General features: G+C 41.4%; 1 protein-coding gene across 14 annotated transcripts in view; it reads left to right on the top strand.

Moving 5' to 3' along the window:
- The window catches only part of BANP (BTG3 associated nuclear protein), a 153,201-nt gene that overhangs the window by 29,268 nt on the left and 101,862 nt on the right, over window positions 1-22,071 (top strand). For 12 of the 14 annotated variants that reach the window (XM_059667108.1, XM_059667110.1, XM_059667109.1 and 9 more), the window contains 3 exons: window positions 1,455-1,593; window positions 8,163-8,254; window positions 11,358-11,557. In XM_059667108.1, coding sequence (XP_059523091.1) covers window positions 1,524-1,593; window positions 8,163-8,254; window positions 11,358-11,557 — 362 coding nt within the window. In that variant the 5' untranslated portion in view covers window positions 1,455-1,523. Of the gene's footprint in view, window positions 1-1,258; window positions 1,280-1,454; window positions 1,594-8,162; window positions 8,255-11,357; window positions 11,558-22,071 lie in introns of those variants that run through there. The other 2 variants (XM_059667103.1, XM_059667114.1) reach the window with 2 other exon arrangements.

The raw sequence follows: 22,071 nt of genomic DNA, 5'->3' as shown, positions 1-22,071 counted from the left end.
CTGCAGGGGAGGGAGGGCAGTTGGGGGGGACCAGGCCTGCAGGGGAGGGAGGGCAGTTGGGGGAGACCAGGCAGGCAGTTGGGGGCGACCGGACCAGCAGGGGAGCAGTTAGGCGTCAATCAGGCTGGCAGGGAAGTGGTTAGGGGGTGATCAGGCTGGCAGGCAGAAACGGTTAGGGGCAATCAGGCAGGCAGGCTCCCAACTCCTAAACTGGCAGTCGGACATCCCCCGAGGGGTCCCAGATTGGAGAGGGTGCAGGCTGGGCTGAGGGACACCCCCCCCCCCCCCAGTGCACAAATTTCATGCACTGGGCCTCTAGTATAAAGTATAATAAGATAAAAAATAGTGACATTGATTACTGAGTTCTTCAGGACATCCTCTTTTTCAAGTACTATATTTGGATCTCTGATCAAGAGATCACATTTGGAATGATATGGTCTCATTTTTGTTTTGGAAAATAAGGTCTCTCTAGGCCTAATCAAAGTGTTTCAGGGTCAGGAAGAAAATAACTGACTCTATTCCAGACACAATGCTAGGCTCAGGGATGACAACTCACACCAGAGGTGGCCCTGCCCCAGAAGGTACCCTGTGGATAGGATGGCAGTGCTCTTGGGCATAGCAGTGGGCTGTGTTGTGGTTCAGGTCTGTGCTGGAAGCCAAGGGGAAGCAAAACAGAGGAGCTCAGAGAGAGGGTGGATTTGAGTAGGAGAAATGGAGTATGGGGATAGCCTTGGCTGAAAGATCCATTAGGTAAACTTTGGGAGGTGAGAGTTTTATTACTAGTGGAGACAACAGTGCGATGGTTTTCTGGGGTGTGTGAGCTGAGACCCCACGGGGAGCAGGTGGAAGATAGGATGTATTCTGTGGGCAGTAGGGGACCATTGGAGACTTTTGGCTTGGGGATGATGTGTTTAAGCCATTTTAGGAAGGTGACTTTGGAGGTAGTGTGAGGAATGGATTGATAAAGTGAGAGGCTCTCAGGTAGGGGCTAGACAGAAGCAATGAGCATTTTTTGGGCTGTTTCTCAATTCTCCAAAATTGCTAACCTTTTGGTGGTTTGGGGGAAGAAGAACCCTATATTAAAAACAAAATTTGTGGACATCTGATGTTCTCTTTTTATTTTTGTTTTTATTATTCTCACCCGAGGATATTTTTATTGATTTTAGAGAGAGAGAAAAAAAGGAAGGGGGGTGGGAGAGAGAGAGAAAGAGAAAGTGAAAGAAACATCACTGTGAGAGCGAAACATTGACATGTTCCAGGGATAGAATCCACAACCTAGGTATGTGCCCTAACTGGGAATCGAACCCACAACCTTTTGGTGCACAGGATGGCGCTCCAACCAACTGACCCACCTGGCCAGGGCCTGATGTGCTCTTGAATATATATGGTCAGTAGTTTTCATTTCACAGGTCACAATCATTAATCTCCCTCTCTGCTCTGTGTTTGTTTTGTAGGTGACAGAATCCTAGCCCTGTGTGAGTTTGATTCTTGCTTGTTGACTGGCCCCTCTTCTCTCCTTCTGGATGATGTCAGAACAGGATCTGGCGGACGTGGTGCAGATTGCAGTAGAAGACCTGAGTCACCATCACCCAGGTATAGAGCTATGTGAGAGCAGATGGACTTTGTTCTATTTTTTAAAAATCCAAAAGTGCACCCCAGCTGGTGTGGCTCAGTGGTTGAGCATCTACCCATGCACCAAGAGGTCACCAGTTTGATTCCTGGTCAGGGCACATGCCCCATGTATGGGGTCAGTCCCTAGTTGGGGGAGCGTGCAGGAGGCAGATGATCAATGTTGATTCTTTCCCATTGATGTTTGTATCTGTCTCCCTCCTCTCTCTCTCAAATAAGAAAGACCATATTTAAAATAAAAATAAAAATCCAAAAGTGCTTCCAGAAGTTTTCTTTAGTCTTTTAAAGAAAGAGAAAAAGTGATGCATGCACTGTGTGAAAGGTCCATTCTCAAATGGGTAGCCTTCTAGCATCTTGTCCACTCTTCCCTCCTCTGATGTGCACAGGCACTAAGTCTCTGCTTCCCTCTTCCTTCCCCCACCTATAGGGACCTCTGTGACAGCTTAGTTCCTTATAATTTCCACCTTTTAAAATTTACTATTAAATGGTCATGGAAATGTTACCGTGTTGATATGTCCAAATTGACTGCATTTATTTGACAACTACATGGTATTTCATTTATAGGTGTCCTCTCATTTATTGAACTTTCCTCTTGTGGGTGGCATTTATATTTTTTGCACTGTTTCTATTTCATATAAACCCTTGCAATAAAGATCCCTGCAAGTATATCTTGGAAAATCTTTTTTTATGGTAAATTCCTAGCAGAATTGCTTTGTATGTTTACAATTTTGATAAGACACTGACAGATTTCCCAGAAATGTTTTACTGTGTTACTCTTCCATCTGCTGAGTGAGAACAACTATTTTCCTACACTTTGGCTAAGGCTGGTAATTTTTCTTATTGATGTTAAAAGCATACATCTACTTTGAAACCTTAACTAAATATTTGTTTTAAGAAGGCCCCTCATAGCCCTAACCGGTTTGGCTCAGTGGATAGAGCGTCGGCCTGCGGACTCAAGGGTCCCGGGTTCGATTCCGGTCAGGGGCATGTGCCTTGGTTGCGGGCACATACCCAGTGGGGAGTGTGCAGGAGGCAGCTGATCGATGTTTCTCTCTCATTGATGTTTCTGACTCTCTATCCCTCTCCCTTCCTCTCTGTAAAAAATCAATAAAATATATTTAAAAAAAAAGAAGGCCCCCTCATAAAGGAAACCCTAAATTTCAAGAACTTCAGTTATGAAAAAGCTTTGACTACACTTTTACTTGTAAAAGGATTTCTCAGTAGGTTTCCTCTTTTTTTTTTTTTTTTTTTTTGCCTTAAAGTGTTTTATATATAGTTACAAGTGCACATAATTAAGTCACTGAATGTCTGTTGCCTGTTTTTTCCTTTTAGAATAGTGGAATTGAAATACTGAATTGTTTTTCCAATAAAAAAGAGAATTTTCAGAAATTTCATAAGAAAGCATGATGTCTATCCTGTATGATCTATTTGATATGTTAATTGGGAAACATTTCATTTGGAAATTAGTTACGATACAGAAGGGAAAAGTAATATAAATAATTTTGGAATTAAATGAGCCGTCATAAAGAAATGAAGTGCTTCCTTTCAGGAATACTATTCTTTGGTCAGTTTCCCCCTTATTTTGCTTCTGATTTTTTTTTTTTTCACAGATAGGATTCTATTTTATTTGTCACCATTGAAAGTCTAAATTTGAAACAGATTCTTGGATTTGGGGCTCCTATCCATCAGCTTGTTCAACTTTAAATATATTTTATTGATTTTTTACAGAGAGAAAGGGAGAGGGATAGAGAGTTAGAAACATCGATGAGAGAGAAACATCGATCAGCTGCCTCCTGCACACCCCCTACTGGGGATGTGCCCGCAATCAAGGTACATACCCCTGATCAGATTCGAACCCGGGACCTTTCAGTCCGCAGGCCGACACTCTATCCACTGAGCCAAACCAGTTAGGGCAGCTTGTTCAACTTTAGCACCTGACTTATCCCTAGTAGTTTTATCGGAGCTGTGACCTTCACCACGAAGCTCCATGAGTTTTCCCAGTTCAAACTTGGGCTTCTTCAGCATTTTTACTTTTCTAACAAAGATATCATGGAGTGGATAAATAGGTTGGCAAACCTTTCCTCTATCTTTTCCAATGCCGTCTGGAATAAACTTATTGATCAATTTTATGATGTCATTTGTCTGCATTTCTCAGTCCATGATTTCCATCATCATCTTCTGGATTTGGTGGACCTGTTGATGCTGAGCACAGGAGGTCTTCCGAATCTGATTGTTGTGATTTTTTAGTTAAACCAACATAGAGTAGATGAAGCAAATAACCATTGGTATTATGACATCAACATGAGCTTCAGTCATGCTCTTTCATTTTGTCACGGGTAAGATCCATGCCGTGGAAATCAGTGGTTTTGTCCTGCACATTTAGTAATTAGCTTGAATTTTCTAACTGCAGCGTCATCATTCTGCAGATCAGTTTGGCTCACTTCAAAACCACAACCCTTGAGACCATCAGATGTGATTTTGGTTCCTTGACTAGTTTTTGTGACATTTCTTATATTGAACACAGCTGGTGCTTTCACATGACACTGATCTTTCTTAGAAAAGATCACCCATTTCCTTGGCTCCCTTTTAGCCACATAGTGACCTGTGCACCTGGCTTCCCCTATGTTTGCCCCTGACGCCTTTTGTTTAATTATTGCCAACTACCATGGTGCTGCGCAGAGAGCCAAAGCTGCTTCTGATTTTTTTAGTAAGAAGCACTATCACCTATTAACTGGCAAAATCAAGAGCTTCATCAGATCATTGAACAAAGTTGGGCATATGAGTGCAGCTATTCAACTACAATTTTCTCTGTAAAAACTAACCAATTTGTTTAGAGCTAGAACTTGTAGCCCTGACCTCATTAGCACCACACCTTAGAAACCTTTGAACTTAAAAAGAAGCAGCGCTATCACTGTATATAGCAATTTAAAATATATCCGTGTTTATATTTTGGTAGGTGAACAACAATTTCTTTAGAAAGCACACACTACAATGTTATAACAGAGAAATGTTCCAGTCACATAAAATTTAAGCACTTTTAGAACTATTCAAATTCTGATAGCTGACTTCCTACATAAATTCCTTCTCTGTAGATTATAGTCCAGGGAAGGCATAGAGAAGTCATTTCTAATTTTGTTCTGTTCCATCTCTGTTCCTTAAATAACTGGGAATTATAGTTTATTGACTGTTTAATGAGAACCTGTATGCAAGGCTCTCTGAGGCCTTTATGGGCAGAAAGCCTGCAATTTCTGACTCAAAAGAACTTGCATACATCCAGCAAATACCATGGTGCATTACACATGTTTGTAGTCAGAATGGGTTTAAGATTGAGATTATTTTTTCCTCATCTCTAAAATATGACCTTTGTGAAATTTAAAAGTAGTTAAGCAAGTAGAAGAAACAAAAATTTCCCATAATCCTAGTAATAGAACTGCTTTTAAAATGTTGGCATGTATGTCCTAATTTCCATTTAAAAATAAATGTTTAGGTTTTGGTTTTGCATGTACTCACCATACAGCTGCACTTACTTCACTTGTCTGCATGTAACGTTCTTCAGACCTATCATTCCAGGTGATTGTGATGGCTTTAAAATGAGTATTAAGCCCTGGCTGGTTTTGCTCAGTATCTTTACAATTTCCATAGAGTATTGGCCTTTGGACTGACGGGTCTTGGGCTCGATTCTGCTGAAGGATAGGTACCTTGATTATAGGCTCCATCCCCGGCCCTGGGTCGGGGCCGTGTGGAGGCAACCAATCGACGTGCATCTCTCACATTGATGTTTCTTTCTGTTTCTCCGCCTCCCTTCCACTCTTTCTAAAAGTCAATGGAAAAAATATCCTCAGTGAGGATTAACAAATAAAAGAGAGTATTGAGTTCTTTAATATAAATCTAAAAGTAATGCACACAAAATTATAATAAGCAATGCAACAAAGGACAAAGAAAAGAAACTGTAGTCCTGCAGCCAATGGGAAGTTATTGGTAAATTCTGGTGCTGATGCCTGTGCTGTCTGCCACGGACACATCTCCTTTTACGCATCTGCTTCATTGCTCTTTGCTTCCAGCCTGAGGTGCTTCACGCTGCCAAGGGGCATGGAGTCGTCTTTTCTGTGGTGACAGGAACCAGCTGTGTGGCTCTGGACAATCACTTAACCTCTCTGAACTTGTTTTCTATTCAGCAAATTAAAAGGATCAAAATGATTGCCAAGGTTTCTCTCTGTCTTCCTAGTCCTGGTATAATTACCAGTTTTCTATAGAGGTGACAAAAGTTTTAGGAACCTGTGTTTTGGTAACCACAAACACTTGTAGACGTGGATTTTCCCCCTTTTTACTTAATTAAATAAACATTCATTTTTATCTGTTTTTGTGGAGGTGGTCAAGGCATTTCCTGCCACACAGGATCCACTGTGCAATGATCTTAGGTAGGCAAGATGCCTTTTGTTATTGTCAGTCCTTGGCTGGTTCCTGCAGAGGAGCTTTGGGTAATCACCTCTGGGAGATCACTTTACTACTCCTGACTAGGAACTATGAAAGGTTTGTGTTTGAGTTATGGGTCTATGCAGTATCTTTATACTTAAGAGTTTTGAGATGAATTATCAAGTATGTATAAGTTTAAAGGCATTGACACTTTAAAAAAAAATTGAGATCTTATTTGGAATATCAAGATATACAGCCTGTTGAAGTGGCGGTGCTTTGATTGAGATGGGGCCTGGGCCATAGTGACCTGTGCACTTGGCTTCCCTTGTGCTTGCCCTGACCCTCCCTGAGCAGATGAGAGATCTAAAGCCAGCCAGATGTGCTGTGTCCACATCTGTGGACAGCCTTTTGTGAGGGGCTGGGGGGTACAGCATGAGCAGGTACTGTTTCCAGCACCCGTGTGGGCCTGGTGGAAGAGGGATAGATTTCCTTGAGTGGAGGTGGTTGAGCACAGGGAAGATTGGAGGGGGAAGAGCTGGGACTGTCAGACATCATTGTCCAGGTGAGGCAGGCATCTCCTGTCCACAGCGAGTTTATCCTGCTTGATTGTAGCATGGGGTGCATTTGAAAGGAGGTCTGACGATATGCCAAAGTGGTCAGGCTCCATAGTTTATTCTCCATGGGTGGATACTCCCACAAGTGCTACAATAAGTGCAATTCTGTGTACACATGTATATATATACAATATTATAATATACATGCTCTGTGTGTATATATATGTATATATATAATGTATATTCTCATATACTGGTACGCATTTCTGTAGAGAATAGATTCACAAACTTATAAAAAGTGAGTTAAAGCCATTAACTGGGAGGGCTGTCCATATTACGTTGTTAAGTGAAGATGAAAGATGCAGACAGATCTGATAAAAGATGGCGGCCCTCTGGTATATATGTAATATGTTTATCTCCATGTGTGAACTTGTAGAAAGAGGTGAGGAGAAATATATCAGGCAATTATGGCAATTATCATTGGTAATTAAGGCAAGGAGAGGAGAAGGAAAAAATACTGTAGCAAAACGGAAAAGTACTCATGGTATCATGTTAAATAAAAAATGACTATGATATTCTATCTATAATTGCTAATATGTAACTGTTTAGTAATTGACTAGGTCTAGAGCAAACAATTAGGAACAGAGAAACATGGTTTGCAGAAATGATGTGATTTATGGATAGTTGTGGTCTTTGATTCTTTGGGTATCTTTAATATTGTTTTTGTAGCTAATTTCCAACGAAAGGAAGGTGGTTGGGACCTGACCATATTGTGGCAGGCCTTGAATGTGAACTGAGTTGCTTATTTGTGGGGAAGCCATGAATATCAGCTGAGCATTGCAATGGGGAGGCATTGATTTCAGCGGCACTGTAGAGTAGCTTTCCATGTAACTTAGTATGTTAAGTTAGGGACTGTTTTGATGATCAACACCTAAGGAGATGTAATAGCCCAGATAGTTTTTAAATTTGAAATGAGGTAGCCAACAGACACGACTTTAAAATTGGGAAAATATCACTATTATTGATTTGGTTTTGTTATGCCGAAATTCAAACAGGGCAGCTGAATAAAACACTGAATGAGAATCCTGTAGTTTTGGAGTTAGGGAAATTATTTATCCAGTATCTCAGTTTTTCTTGAGATTAAGGAGAGATCCTATTTTCTCTCTGAGAATTTTTTTAAAAATATATTTTATTGTTTTTTTTTACAGAGAGGAAGGGATAGGAATAGAGAGTTAGAAACATCAGTGAGAGAGAAACATCGATCAGCTGCCTCCTGCACACCCCCTACTGGGGATGTGCCCGCAACCAAGGTACATGCCCTTGGCCGGAATCGAATATGGGACCCTTGAGTCCGCAGGCCGACGCTCTATCCACTGAGCCAAACCGGTTAGGGCTCTCTCTGAGAATTTTAACTTATAACTATGAAAAGGTAAAATATGAAACAGGTTGTACCATTTCTCATTTTAACTTTTAGGTGTCAGAATGGTTTACTATTTTAATATTAAAACAGTCTGTAAAACTTTTCATATTAAAGTTTAAGTCTTTTGTTTCTGCTTTGGTTTTCAGTTGTACTGGAGAATCATGTAGTGACAGACGAAGATGAACCAGCTTTGAAACGCCAACGATTAGAGATCAATTGCCAGGACCCCTCTATAAAGGTAAAAATATAAATATATTTTATTATTTAGTTTCCTAGCGTTGCCATAACAAATTGTCGAAAACTGCAGAGCCTAAAACAACAGGAATTTATCCTCTCACAGGTTTGGAGAACAGAAGTCTGAACCCAGGTGTGGGCAGGGCTGTGCTTCCTCCAGAGACTCTAGGGGAGGATCTTTCCTGCCTCTTCTGGCTTCTGGTGGCTCCAGATGTTCCTTGGCTTGTGGCAGCATCACTCCAATCTCTGCCTCCATCCTCACACTGCCTCTTCCCTATGTGTTGCTGTCTGTTTCACTTTCTCTTCTCTTATAAGGAAATTATTATTGAATTTAGGTGTCACCCTAATCTAGGAAGATCTCACCTCAAGATCCTTGACTTAATTACATTTACAGAGACCCTTTTCCAAATAAGACCACCTTTATACATTCTTGGGGTTAGGATATAGATGTATTGTTTTTGGGAGTCACCATTCAATTCCCTTAAAGAATCAACATTGTTTAGATTGAGATGTTGCCATGTGAGGCATCTTTCTCTACAACCACAGACCTGTTGTGGACAGAAGGAAAGAGGACAGTTTGTGTGGCTAATATTTCCCACTAGTGCCAAAGTACTTCTGTACCTACCATGTAAGTCACCTAAATTTCAGTTTACTAGAGGTGGTCTTTGAAACCACTGAGTCAGTCAGTCAGTGATTTTGGATCTTTGGATTTACTTTGTTGGTTTAGTGTTTATGGAGTCATGGAGATAAATATCAGCACATGTGCGAAGTTTCAGCAATGCAAATGTAAACCATAGTGGCTTTTCATGTAATCCCTCTATTTAGAGACATTCATATCCCCCAAAACTTAACAATTTTGTTAAAAAGGGGAAGTAGTGTAAGCTTAAACATGTAGGTGATTTAAAAGTATATTCAGCTTGGCCGGCATGGCTCAGTGGTTGAGCATCAACCTATGAACCAGGAGGTCATGATTCAATTCCCATGCAGGGCACATACCTGGATTTCAGGCTCGATCCTTGGTCGGGGGCATGCAGGATGCAGCCTATTGATGATTCTCTCTCATCATTGATGTTTCTATCTCTTTCTCCCTCTTCCTTTCTCTCTGAAATCAATAAAAGTATATTTAAAAAATATATAATATATATTCATAGTTAAATTTCTGTTTCTGACTAGTGGTTAGAAGGTGTCTGCATTAGTAACACCAAATTATATTTTAAAATAAAATGCAGTTATAATTTTACCACCGGAGATACTCATTATAAACATAAACAGTACAGAAATTTATACAGTAAAAGATGAAAGTGGGCTGACCTCAGCCCTAGTTCCACTGTCAATAAGTTAAACTTTGGGCTATGGTTTGAATACTGCCACATTTGTGTACTGTTTGGAAAAGTTTGCTCACCAAATTGCCAAGAACTCTTCTCTCCAATGAATAGATTTGAATGTGAATGGCTAATATCACTTGTATATAAAAAGACATTAAAAATACTGTTCTCTGCTCTTTGTATCATGAATTTGTTTGATAATTGTTTCATTAATACATAATAGTGAATTTTGCCCAAACCCTAGGTAGAATCATTTGTAATTTAGAGTTAAAATAATAAGGTTTTACTGTATTTTAAGAATTCCGGAGCCAAGTGTTTGATGGCTTCAAATGATAAAGAAGAATGGAGTTTTAAGTGATTTTTATCTCAAGAATTCAGGACCAATGGGTGGTTCCAATGGTGATTTACATTAGGGTGAACCATGGAAGTTACCTCTTTGTAGATCATGGGTGATGGAATGTCAACTGTGTGTGCCTCTGGCCCCGGTCACACACTTGCTCCAACGTCCTGTTCTCTTGAAGGCAGGCAGTCACTGGGGGACGTGGAGGTTAGCCCTTGCTTTATACGTTAGCACTCATGATGAGTCCCATCAGGGGGTGTGATTGCTTGAGACAAAGTGAGTTGTTTGGACAGTGTGCAGGTTTTGTTTACTGCATTGCTGCCCCTTACTGTCATGTCTACAGGCACTTAGACAAATGCATTTAACTTCTTCACAAGATAACCTCAGTCTGTTGAAAATGCACTGAATAAGAATATCCATATTTTTCTTCTCCCAGACCTTGATGCTACCTACATGATGTGATATGGCTCTAATTTTGCTGTTTTTGCTTCAGATTAGAAGGGCAGCAGGCCCTAGGAATACTGTAGGCCAGCAGCAGTTAGATGGCATGTCCTGTCAGTCAAATGGAGGCTGGCCTTTTACTGTGGGCAGAGAAGCAGAGAGAAAGGGGAAAGGCAGAGTCTTCATTATTTTAAGCTGTTGGTTCTCAAGCCAGCCTTTCTACTAAATTGAGCTATTGGATACTTTATGAACTTGCTTCTAACTAGCACTCTGAATCCTTCTACTAGCTGGTGAGATCAGTTTAGGGTGTTTGCTGCACAGTAGAAGTCTTACCTGAAAACATGCTTCTGTTTGTATTCTTGTCAACTCACGGCAGGAATGGCAGTGTGGGAAGTGAAGAGTTTTCCTGTCTGGTGTGTGTATTTGATCTGTTTCTTGGGTCTGGAGGCATGTATGTCACTGCTTACTGTGATCAATTGGAATTAGTAATTGGGACTTGGCTCAAAAGTGATCAAGTGTGAAGCTGCTCTTCATGTCAACCACTAGGTGGCAGGCATGCTATTTGTAACTTTTTTTTTTTTTTAAACCAAATTTCAACAACAGGGCAGTGGGGATTATGTGAATGTGCAGGACTAGTAATTTCCATGCTGTTTTGATGTTACAGGTAAATGTGTTTTTATAGTTAGAAAGATGTGACTAGTTTTTATGTGTAAATTTACTGATTAATAGAAGGACATTCTAAGGACTACATTTTTATCATATGGACTTAAACGTTACTAAGAATCACAACTACACATAGAAGTAAAACAAGGATTTAAGTAGTCACATTTAAATATAAGAGGTTGAACTTGTTTACTCAAATGTTTCTGGCATGTAACTTAAGAGCTAACGTGCAGGATTGTCCTATCAGAGTAGATGTGATTCACATTAGGAAATAACCATTTGGGGTTCCTTAAAGTTCAAGATATCCCTTCTGAAGTTTTTCTTTTTTTCACTTCCAGTCCTTCCTGTATTCCATTAACCAGACAATATGCTTGCGATTGGATAGTATTGAAGCCAAGCTGCAAGCTCTTGAGGCTACTTGTAAATCATTAGAAGAAAAGTTGGATCTGGTCACGAACAAGCAGCACAGTCCCATCCAAGTCCCCATGGTGGCGGGCTCCCCTCTCGGCGCAACACAGACGTGCAACAAAGTGCGATGGTAAGAACAGACGTGTGGGCCGTGGTCACTTCCTCACCCAGGCTCCTCTGTGCGGTTACCCAAATTGTAGTATACATGAGGGCATCTGCCTCCAGCTTCACGGCACCTATTTCACTTAGACCAGTGTTCGGCAAACTGTGGCTCGCGAGCCACATGCGGCTCTTTGGCTCCTTGAGTGTGGCTCTTCCACAAAATACCACGTGCGGGCACGCACATACAGTGCGATTGAAACTTCGTGGCCCATGCGCAGAAGTCAATATTTTGTGGAAGAGCCACATCAAGGGGCCAAAGAGCCGCATGTGGCTCGCGAACCGCAGTTTGCCAACCACTGACTTAGACTCAAACTAAACATGTGATACCCTGCTGGACTGGCTGGGAGTCATCCTCACATTTTCTTTCTGACATGAACCAGACTGTGCATCTTTTCTATGAAATTAACCCATCACATCTTAGAAGATGTGCGTTTGTTTCTTTGTTGTTGTTTTTCTATCTGGCGAGTCTTTAGATATTTTTTCTCCGTATTAGTATTTATAAATTTTATTTGAGTATATCAAACTTTTTCCATTCACGTCTGTAGTTTTTTAAAAATTCTCACTCAAAGATACTTTCTCCATTGATTCCTTAGGCCCATTTGCATTTGTTGTGAATGATCTGTTGGGAAGTCTAAGTGTAACCTCACAGCCCGAATGCAGACACCGTAAAGGTCTTTTCAGTAATGAGGCCTCTGGGTGATAAGCTGTTCACTGAAATACCACTCTCTCTTCTCTTTGGAGGCTGCACAGGGCCCAAAGCCAGCCCCACCTGCAGGGCCTGGTGCGGCCTCTCAGCTGCGGGGCCCACTTTTGAATCTCTCTCTGCATATTGAAATCCACTCACCTGTTGATTATTTCTGATTAAAACTGGCCCAGACCGACCATGGTATCAGCGCTGAGAGTTATTCTCTTTAATCCCTGGAGCGTAGGGGCAGTGGACTGCTGCCAACCTCAGCTGGTATTTTGGGTCCAGATTTTCAGATTCTACACCTGAATGAGATTCTTTAAATAAATTCAAGAAAGAAAATCTTTTTCTTTGATGCTAAAACTTAATTATTGTAATAAAAATGTGAGGTTACTTGGATGGGGCCTCACCCACCGCGGTCTTCCAATTGAGGAATAGAAAAATCGACTTGAATTCTTTTAGGTAGGTGCTTTTTTCCTTCCTCGCAAGTGTGCCCGTATTTGGATTTTGCTTATTGTAATTCCTGGAATAGTGAGGTTGTTTCGCGTTGGGATTGGGGAAGTCCGTATAGAGTAGGCTCTTCCTTTAAATGCCCAGCTATGAGCATTCCAGGAAGGGCCTTCATTTTATTATGTGGACTGAAGGGATCACGTGTATGGACAGGCACATCTATCCTATAGATCAGTGTGAAAACCCCCCTTTTGCACTTTCTTGAGATTAGACATAGAGCCGTTTGAAGAAAGTGCATTAGTAGGACATAGCTGGGCCTGGTGTTGGCTTGATGGCGGTGCTGTCCTAGTTGGAGACTGAGCTGGAATGCGAGTATGACTGCACACATGCAGTGCATGGATCATGGGATAGAATACCGCTGTCCAGTGGGATCTTGTAGAAACAGACTGTTTGATACGTCAGATAGCAACTCAAAACCCAGATGTTTGGGTTTTGTTTTCATTAACTTAACATATTGACTAACTGGAAAAATGCTTGTGTTTCTTATTTTCAAGACAGTAGATTTCTATTTTGTTATTTTTTTAAAATATACTTTTATTTATTTTAGAGAGAGAGAGAGAGAGAGAAAGAAAGAAAGAAAGAAAGAAAGAAAGAAAGAAACAAACAAACAAACTGCTTTCTCGGATTGACTGCCTCCTGCATGCCCCCTTACTGGAGACCGAGCCATAAACCAAGCATTGTGCCCTGGCTGGGAATCGAACCAGCAACCAACCTCTCGATGCATGGGAACCAATTGAGCCACACCAGCCAGGGGCTTCATTTTATTTTTTATATGCACGAGTAGGTTTTTTCCTTTTTTAAATTTTATTATTTTATTTTATTTATTATTTATTTTATTTTATTTTATTTTATTTTGGAGAGAGGAAGTACGGGGGAGGGGGGGTGGGGGGTGGCGGGGGGTGGGTCTTGAGACATGAACTCTTGATTGATAGGTTGCCTCCCATACATGCCCCAACTGGGAATTCAACCTGAAACCTGGGTATGTGCCCTGACCAGGAATTGAATCTGGTATCTTACCACCCTGTGATTTACAGGATGATGTTCCAATCAAATGAGCCACACCGGTCAGGGCACACATGTGGTTTATTTTGATTGAGCTGAGATTGACATAACAAATTTTTATTTTTAAAAGCTTAGATATTTTTTTACAGCTTAGTGTGTTTTTATAATTATAAAACAATTGTAAATAATCAGAAGCTTCTTTAAAATCCTCTCAAAGTAAAAAGCAGATTTCTTTTTTTTAAAAGCATATTTTGATTGATTTCAGAGAGGAAGGGAAAGGTAGAGAGGGATAGAAACATCAATGATGAGAGAATCATGATTGGCTACCTCCTGCATGCCCCATACTGGGGATCGAGCCCCCAATCCGGGCATGTGCCCTGACCAGGAATCTAACCATGACCTCCTGGTTCATAGGTTCATGCTCAACCACAGAGCAACGCCTGCCGGGCAAAAGTGATTTAAAGTTTTTCTTACAGAGAGATGTATCATGTAAGACGTTTAAGGGGGACATTTTTTATTTTCCTCTGAACTGATTATTGATCCACAGAAAACCGAAGTATTTGATCAAGAAATTATTTAAATTATGCTGGTTGCTGATTTTCTCTTTTACTTCCCAGAGGGTCTTTTGTTTTAAATGTTGCTGGATATTTGTGGAAGGAATGTTCTGGTCTTTGAGCTTCCATGGCTCTGGGTAGAAAGAGGCCTCACTCGCTCTGTGCATCTTGTTCTGGCATTGGAGCACTGGCCTGGGTCACCAGTATTCGGAGTGTTTCCATTTGGGGCATTGACCTTCTCAATCAAAAGTATAGCATTTCATAAGCTTTAGAATGTGACAAACTCAGGGTAAGTTCGTTTGAATTGTGAGGGAATGGTGTGATCTCAGCAATGACAGATGTTTTAATTTTTCCTTATCAAATTTTGAATTTAAAAAAATTTTATTGATTTCAGAGAGGAAGGGAGAGGGAGAGATAGAGAAACATCAATGATGAGAGAGAATCATTGATTGGTGCCTCCTGCATGCCTCCCCTACTGGGGATCTCGTCCATAACCGTGGCATGTGCCCTTGACTGGAATTGAACCTTCAGTCCGCAGGCTGACGCTCTATTCACCGAGCAAAACTGGCTAGGGCTGAATTTTTGATGTTTCCATTTAATTTTGTATGCATGTGATTTCTATTCCTGACTGGTCTACACTCCCTCACACACCTGCAGACTTTTGGTGCCTTTGTTGTGATTTCCTGTACATGTTACGACTGAGTATTAACCAAAGAAAACATATAGTTTACACACATACACTTTATGAGTCATTAACATAATCTGATGACTCAAATTCAATCTGATAAGCAGATAATAAACATAGTCAAATGTTTTAATAGATTATGCATATTGTAATAATTTGGTGTACTTCCAGTGTTAGAATAACTCATATTTCATTGATTGGAATTGAGTTGAATCTGTAGGTTAATTTGGAGAGAATTGCTGGCTTGCTTTTGTTAATTGAGAGGTTTTCTTTGAGATAATTCACAAAAATTAGAAAGTTAATAGTATATCAGATTTCCTAAACTCAACTTGGTGAATAGTTATTTTGAGTTTCAGAAGGATATAATCTAGTGAGGCTTAATTGTAGGTTGGAGGGAGGCAAAAACTTTCTCAAATAATCTTCAAATAATCTGGTGGAACTCCTCCCAACCCAGCCGCAAAACACAAAGTTGGAGGTCACTGTGTGAATAGAAATATCACCTGATATAGGGAATGAGTGGGAAGTTATTTGCAAATAGTACTGCGCTGTGTACAGTTTTAGTTTTACCTAAGGTTTGCTCCTAGTTTGGGTTAATATAAATAACTTAGAATGTGAACTCTACAAAGGTAAAGCATTTCTGCTGTGTCCGAGTGGCCTTCTCACTTACTGCCATTCAAGACAGTGTTGGTGATGGAGGGGGTCAGAGGATTTGGCTTTTGGGCATTTTAAGTTATTTAAACTTGTCTTTGGAAGAGTAGTTTCTCCTAAAATAGGATGTGCTCTTAGTACCCATATGTGTAAGGTGAGGTTTAGACAAAGAACATAATTGTGGACATTCTTGATTATTTGATGTGAAATGCTCATGTCCCCTCAGCCTTCAATGGTTGTTCAGTGAACATCTACAGACATGTCACTGTTGGTGATATTACAGACTTGGTGGCAGTTGTTTTCTTTAAAAAAATATTTTTATTCATTTCAGAGAGGAAGGGAGAGATAGAGAGAGATAGAAACATCAATAATGAGAGAGAATCATCGATTGGCTGCCTCCTGCCTGCCCCACAGTGGAGATTGAGCCCGAAACCCGGGCATGCGCCCTGACCTGGAATCAAACCATGACCTTCTGGTTCATAAGTTGATGCTCAACCACTGAGCCACGCCAGCCAGGCCAGTTGGTTCCTTATTTCCTGGATGAGCTTTTTGCTTGGATTAAATGCTTTTGGTACTCGTGGAAGTTTTCCTTGATCGTTGGAAATTGGATATAAGGAACGACTATGCTGCTTATGCAAACCAGATTCTTTCAGGGAACTCCATTCTTCAAGGGGACTTAAGAAGTGTTTGTTTGTTTGAACCCCAGTGCACTGAAACTCTTGGGTAGGGATGGAGACTATAGGCATGACTCCTATACCTCTAGCAATTTCCATGGCAGACTTGTTAATTGATGTTGACCCATCCCTGTGAGCTTCAAACCTGAATCAGTGTGGTGTTTTCAGGTAAATGGAGCTGGCTCTAAATATTAAACTATTTTGGTTCTATAGGGTTTTCTCTGTTCCTCTGTTAGTATACTATAAGAGGTGTGTGTGTATATGTGCGTGTTTACATTTAGAATCCAATTAGAAGTCATGGAAATCTGTATAGGATTTTAGCAGATTCTGTGTTAGAGTTTCTATGAAGTACGCTAAGCACACAGTTCTTCTGTAGAGCGTTTGGGTGCAATCTCTGGTCCACCCCTTGTCCCAGGTCTGCATGTGTTTCTTGTTGGGCTCTCTGCATGGCAGATACTGACCTTGGAAATGTTCGCTGATCCTGCCCTGGTGTCCTTGCCTGCACTGGACCAAGTTATGGGCTCCAAATTCTCTGGTTCAAGCCAAGGGGCTGCTTTTGTCCAACTTGTTTTTAGTTTTCCTTTTGTAATAAAAAGTGGCAAACACAAAGTTGTGGAAAATAGTTTACATCCTACATTTTCCAAGTCTTTTATTTAAGTCCTTTTTTTTTTTTTTTTTTTTGCACAGATTTGAATAAAGCTCCTAAGTATGCATTCAAATGATAGTCCATTTTTTTGTGACTGATCGGTAAAGGGGGCAGAAAAATTGATGTTTTAAAATAATAATACAGGTACTGTCACAAAGCTGTTTCTTGAAATCGATGAGAAGTTGGCCACTTCCTAAGTGTAGCTTGGAAAATGTTTGCCATGACAACTCTGAAAGCTGAGGACACAAAATTGATTTAAAAACAAAGCAACTAAAATGCTTAAACACTGAAAAGGGTAAGTTGTAACAGTATTGAAATAGGATTATTCCTGCTGCTGACCAGCAAGTGACTAAGAATATGAGAAATACTTGGTTTCAGATCCAGGCTCCATCACCTATAAATGGTGAGAACCTGGGCAAATTCTTACCTTTTCTAAGCATCAGTTTTTCATCAGTAAAATGAGAATAAAAGTAGTAAGCTAGGGTTTCTGTGGAAGAGATCACTGTAAACCAATAAAATCAATTTCAGATTACAATAAAAAATAAAAAGCACTTATTCAACCAAAAGGACTGTAACCCTGGAGACACAGATTCAGGTAGCAACCTAAATTGTGTCTGAGACAAAGGGCAGGATAGCAACGTTCCTGCCCAGGCTCTCAATTAGGTCCATTTTATGTAAATGAGGTATCCAGTTGTGCAGTACTGAAAGTTAAAACCAGAGTTTCCCTACAGTGGCTGACTCCTATGGTGTAAACAAACAAGGCAGAGCGAGGAGAGGGTCCTGGTATACAGAGAATGTGAGAAGCCCCTATCAGGAAGTGGCCACTAGGCTCTTCTCTATAATAATAAAAGTGTACTATGCTAATCAGACTGGACATCCTTCCGGAAAACCTTCTGGATGAAGTCGGCACTGTGAGGGAAGCCCGGGTCCCGGGTGCCTGACGGAAGCTAGTTCTGGTAGCCTGGGGAAAGGAAGGCCTACTCTTGCATGAATTTCGTGCATTGGGCCTCTAGTTGTTTATAAAATTTGGGCCCTCAGTTGACCATAGGGAGTCCATTTTTAGCAGAGAAATTTTTTCTCAGGATTCACATCAAATGAATCTTCCCAGGGTTCCCATCATGCATTTAGGTGTTTAGTATTCCTTGATCTTCCTCAACCCTCTTATGTTTAAAAAATTAATAATATTAATGTTGGTTGTTCACTGTGTCTAATATTGACCAGGCTCTGTGGCACATGCTGGGCTCACACCAGTAAAACCACAGGAGTCTAGGTCACACTCGGTTTAGTATCTTCAGAAATTGCACTGACACCGTCCATAGGCCTTCCTCTGCATTGTGTTCGTAGGTTTCTGTTCTGGCTTGTGATCCTCAACCTTTTTTCTTTTAGCACCAGATTAGCAGCATGAGACCAAGGAAATCTAGAGGCATTAACCAGAGAATTGCACTCAGATATGAAGCTTATTCTTCCATTCACTCATGTCTTAACTCATAGGCTTGACCATGTAGTGGGCATTCACCTTAGCAGTTGTGATGTACCAGTGAATAAAACAGTCAAAAAGATCCCTGTACCTGGACAACCACATAACAAACTAAACTGTATAACAGATGAGAAGGTGCTGAGTGTTGTGGGGAAACAGTGGCTAGAACAGATTAGTGCCTCTTGTATAGGGTTGTGTGTAATTTTGTTGTTTTAAACCAGAGGCATTCATCAGAATCATCTTGGGAATTGTATTTTTCCCCCCCCAAAGTCCCAGGCTGTCTGGGGGTGGGCCATAGCTTCCACAGGAAATTCTATTATTTCAGAAGTTGGGGGCTGTAGACTATTGCTTCATTGATTTTGGTTAAGAATGTTGGTTCTGCTGCTTGAGGATTTGAACTCAAATCTAAGTGTGCCACTTACCAGCTGTGTGGGCTTGGGCAGATTATTGACCTGTCTGTGCATTGCCCCCACAGGCTTCCAGGATTGAATGCCTCCTTTTATATGGAGCCTTTGGGGATGTCCTGCTGGGGTCCATGGGGGTCCTGCACTCACACTCACAGTCACTGTCCACAATGGGTGAATGGTCCTTGTTTCACCCATCATAGGTCACTGGGCCAAGTTCTAGGGCTTTTTTTACTTCCGATACTGTATTTAGGCAAGAGTGTTCAACTTGTGTAATGAGCATAATATTAGAATTAAAACAACCAGGATAGCCTATGGGGTCTAGCTATTTCCCTTTTCCTTAATTTTGATAAAGTTTAATTCTCTCTCTCTCTCTCTCTCTCTCTCTCTCTCTCTCTCTCTCTCTCTTTCTCTCGGCCTGGTGCACGAATTCGTGCACAGGTGGAGTCCCTCAGGGTGACCTGTGGAGATCAGGCCCCAGCTCATGCCCCCAGCCTCGCAGCCCCAGCTTGTGCCCCCAGCCTTGCAGCCCCACAGCGGCCTGGTGCCGCCCCCTCACCTGCTTCACCATCCCGCCTACGGGGCGATCAATCAGGGCAGGGGGGGCTCCCCCCCCCGCCCCCACCACAGCTGCTACTGTATGCTCTCTGCAGGGCAATTGGCAGGGTGATTGGGTCCCCACTTGCACCCACCTTGGCCTGGCACCGCCTGCTCACCTGCTCCACCATCCCACCACGGTCCTGCTCTCATCAGGACCCATAGGGGCTGGCAGCGCCTCCACTGCCACCCACTGCCAGCGCCATGTTGCCAATGCTCACCATGTTCCACACCGCCCCCTGGTGGTCAGTGCACATCATAGCAGGCAGTCAAACTTCGGGTCTCTGGGTCGAAGGACAGCCTGAGGGGACAATTTGCATATTAGGGTTTTATTATATAGGATGTTTTTTTTTTTATTTCAGAGAGGAAGGGAGAGGGAGAGAGTGAGAAACATCAATGATGAGAAAGAATCATTGATTGGCTGCCTTGTGCAGGTCCCTGACTAAGGATTGAGCCCACAACCTGGGCATGTGCCCTGACCGGAATCAAACCATGACCTCCTGGTTCATAGGTTAATGCTTAACCTCTGAGTCACACTGGTTGGCTTGATTAAGGAGCTTAAATAACAAACATACAGTTATAGGTAAAAGTATAGATAATGGTTTAAGATTGCAAAAGATTGAATTAAACACAAATTTTTTTTTAAAAACAAAGTAATCAAGAAATAGATAAATTGGTCAGTGGAACAGAATAGAGAGCCTAGAAATAAACCCACACAAATATGCGCAACTAGTTTTTGACAAAGGTGCAAAAGAGCTCAATGGAGGAAGAACAGGCTTTTAACAAATGGCACTGGAACAGTTGGGCATCCACAGGCAAAATAAAAGAAATGAGCATCGATGTCAACCTCACAGCTTGAACAAAAATTAATTTTAAAATGGATTCCAGATTTAAATGCCAACTGGAAAACCTTTAGCGGAAAACACAGGAGAAAATCCTTGGGTGTTTAGGCAGACTTTTTAGACTTGACACCAAGAGCATAAAGAGATAAATTTGACTTGATCAAAATAAGAAACGTAAGCTCTGTGAAAGACCTGCCAGGAGGATAAAGAGACAAGCTACAGCTGAGGATAAAATATTTGCAGACCATTTATTTGACAGAGAGCTGGTTTCTAGAATATAGAACTCTCAAAACTCATCAGTAAAGAAACAATCCAATTAGAAAGTGGGTAAAAAATAAAACAGATATTTGACCAAAGAGGAGATACAGGAGGGCAGATAAACATATGATTATTTAGATGTTCAGTATCAATAGTCACCAAGGAAATGCAAATTAAAACCACAATGAGATATCACTCCACACCTATCAAAATGGCTTAAATAAAAAATAGTGACACCACCAAGTGTGACCAGGATGTGGAGAAACTGGATCTCTCCTCCGTTGCTGGTGGGAATGTAGGATGGTGCAGCCACTCTGGCGTAAAGTTTGGCTGTATTTTATAAAGCTAAATACATACTTGCCATATGGCCCAGTAATCACATTCTTAGGCATTTGTCCCAGAGAAATGAAAATTTATGACCACACTAAAACCTCTGCATGAATGTCAGGGCAGCTTTATTTGTAATAACCAAAACCTGCAGACACCCCTAATACCCTTCTGCAGATGAAAGGTTAAACTGGTCCACCTGTAAACAAACACCCTTTCCATGGAAAGCTGTGCAGCACCAACACTGAATGAACTGTTGATACTCGCTGCCACTGGATGACCTTGGGAGCACTGTGCTGAGTGCAAAAAGCCAGTCTCTAAAGGTCATGTGCTGTATGGTTCCATGTCCATCACTTTCCCAAAATGTCGGAACTATACATTAAAACAGGTTTAGCCCTGACTGGTTTGGCTCAGTGGATGGAGAGTCAGCCTGCGGACTGAAGGGTCCCAGGTTTAATTCCAGTCAAGGGCATGTACCTTGGTTGCGGGCACATCCCCAGTAGGGGGTGTGTAGAAGGCAGCTGATCGATGTTTCTCTCTCATCGATGTTTCTAACTCTCTATTCCTCTCCCTTCCTCTCTATAAAAATCAATAAAATATATATTAAAACAAACAAACAGGTTAGTGGTTGCCAGGGGATAGGGTGGGATGGGAGGGTGGGTGTGTCTAAAGGGGCAGCACTCGGCCTCTCCTTGGTGGCGATGGAGCAGTACGTGGATCTGTACATGATGTCAGCTGCATCGAACTCCATGTGACATGTTACTGCATGCAGAAACTGGTGAAATCTGAATGAAGCCTGTAGTCTCACTAGCAGTATTGTTCCATTCACTTTCCTAGTTTTGATACTGTACTACAGGTTATATAGGACGTCACCACTCGGGACACAGAACTTGGTATACTTTCTTTGTAACTTCCTGTGGGTCTATAATTATTTCAAAACGTGTCAGGGTTCAACCAGAGAAGCAGAAACAGTAGGAGATACGAGAGAGCGAGAGCGAGAGTCAGAGTCAGGGACAGGGACAGAGAGAGAGAGAGAGAGAGAGAGAGAGAGAGAGAGAGAGAGAGAGAGAGAGAGAGAGAGAGAAAGAGAAATACAGCACTCCCACGAGGAATTTATCACAAGGGATTGGCTTATACATTGTGGGGGCACCTGAAGGCTGTAGGGCAGGTCGA

Source organism: Myotis daubentonii, chromosome 15 (genome assembly GCF_963259705.1).
Source record: "Myotis daubentonii chromosome 15, mMyoDau2.1, whole genome shotgun sequence".
Taxonomy (NCBI): Eukaryota; Metazoa; Chordata; class Mammalia; order Chiroptera; family Vespertilionidae; genus Myotis; species Myotis daubentonii.
Note: the sequence above shows the minus strand (reverse complement) of the source record. Positions and strands in the feature narration are given on the sequence as shown.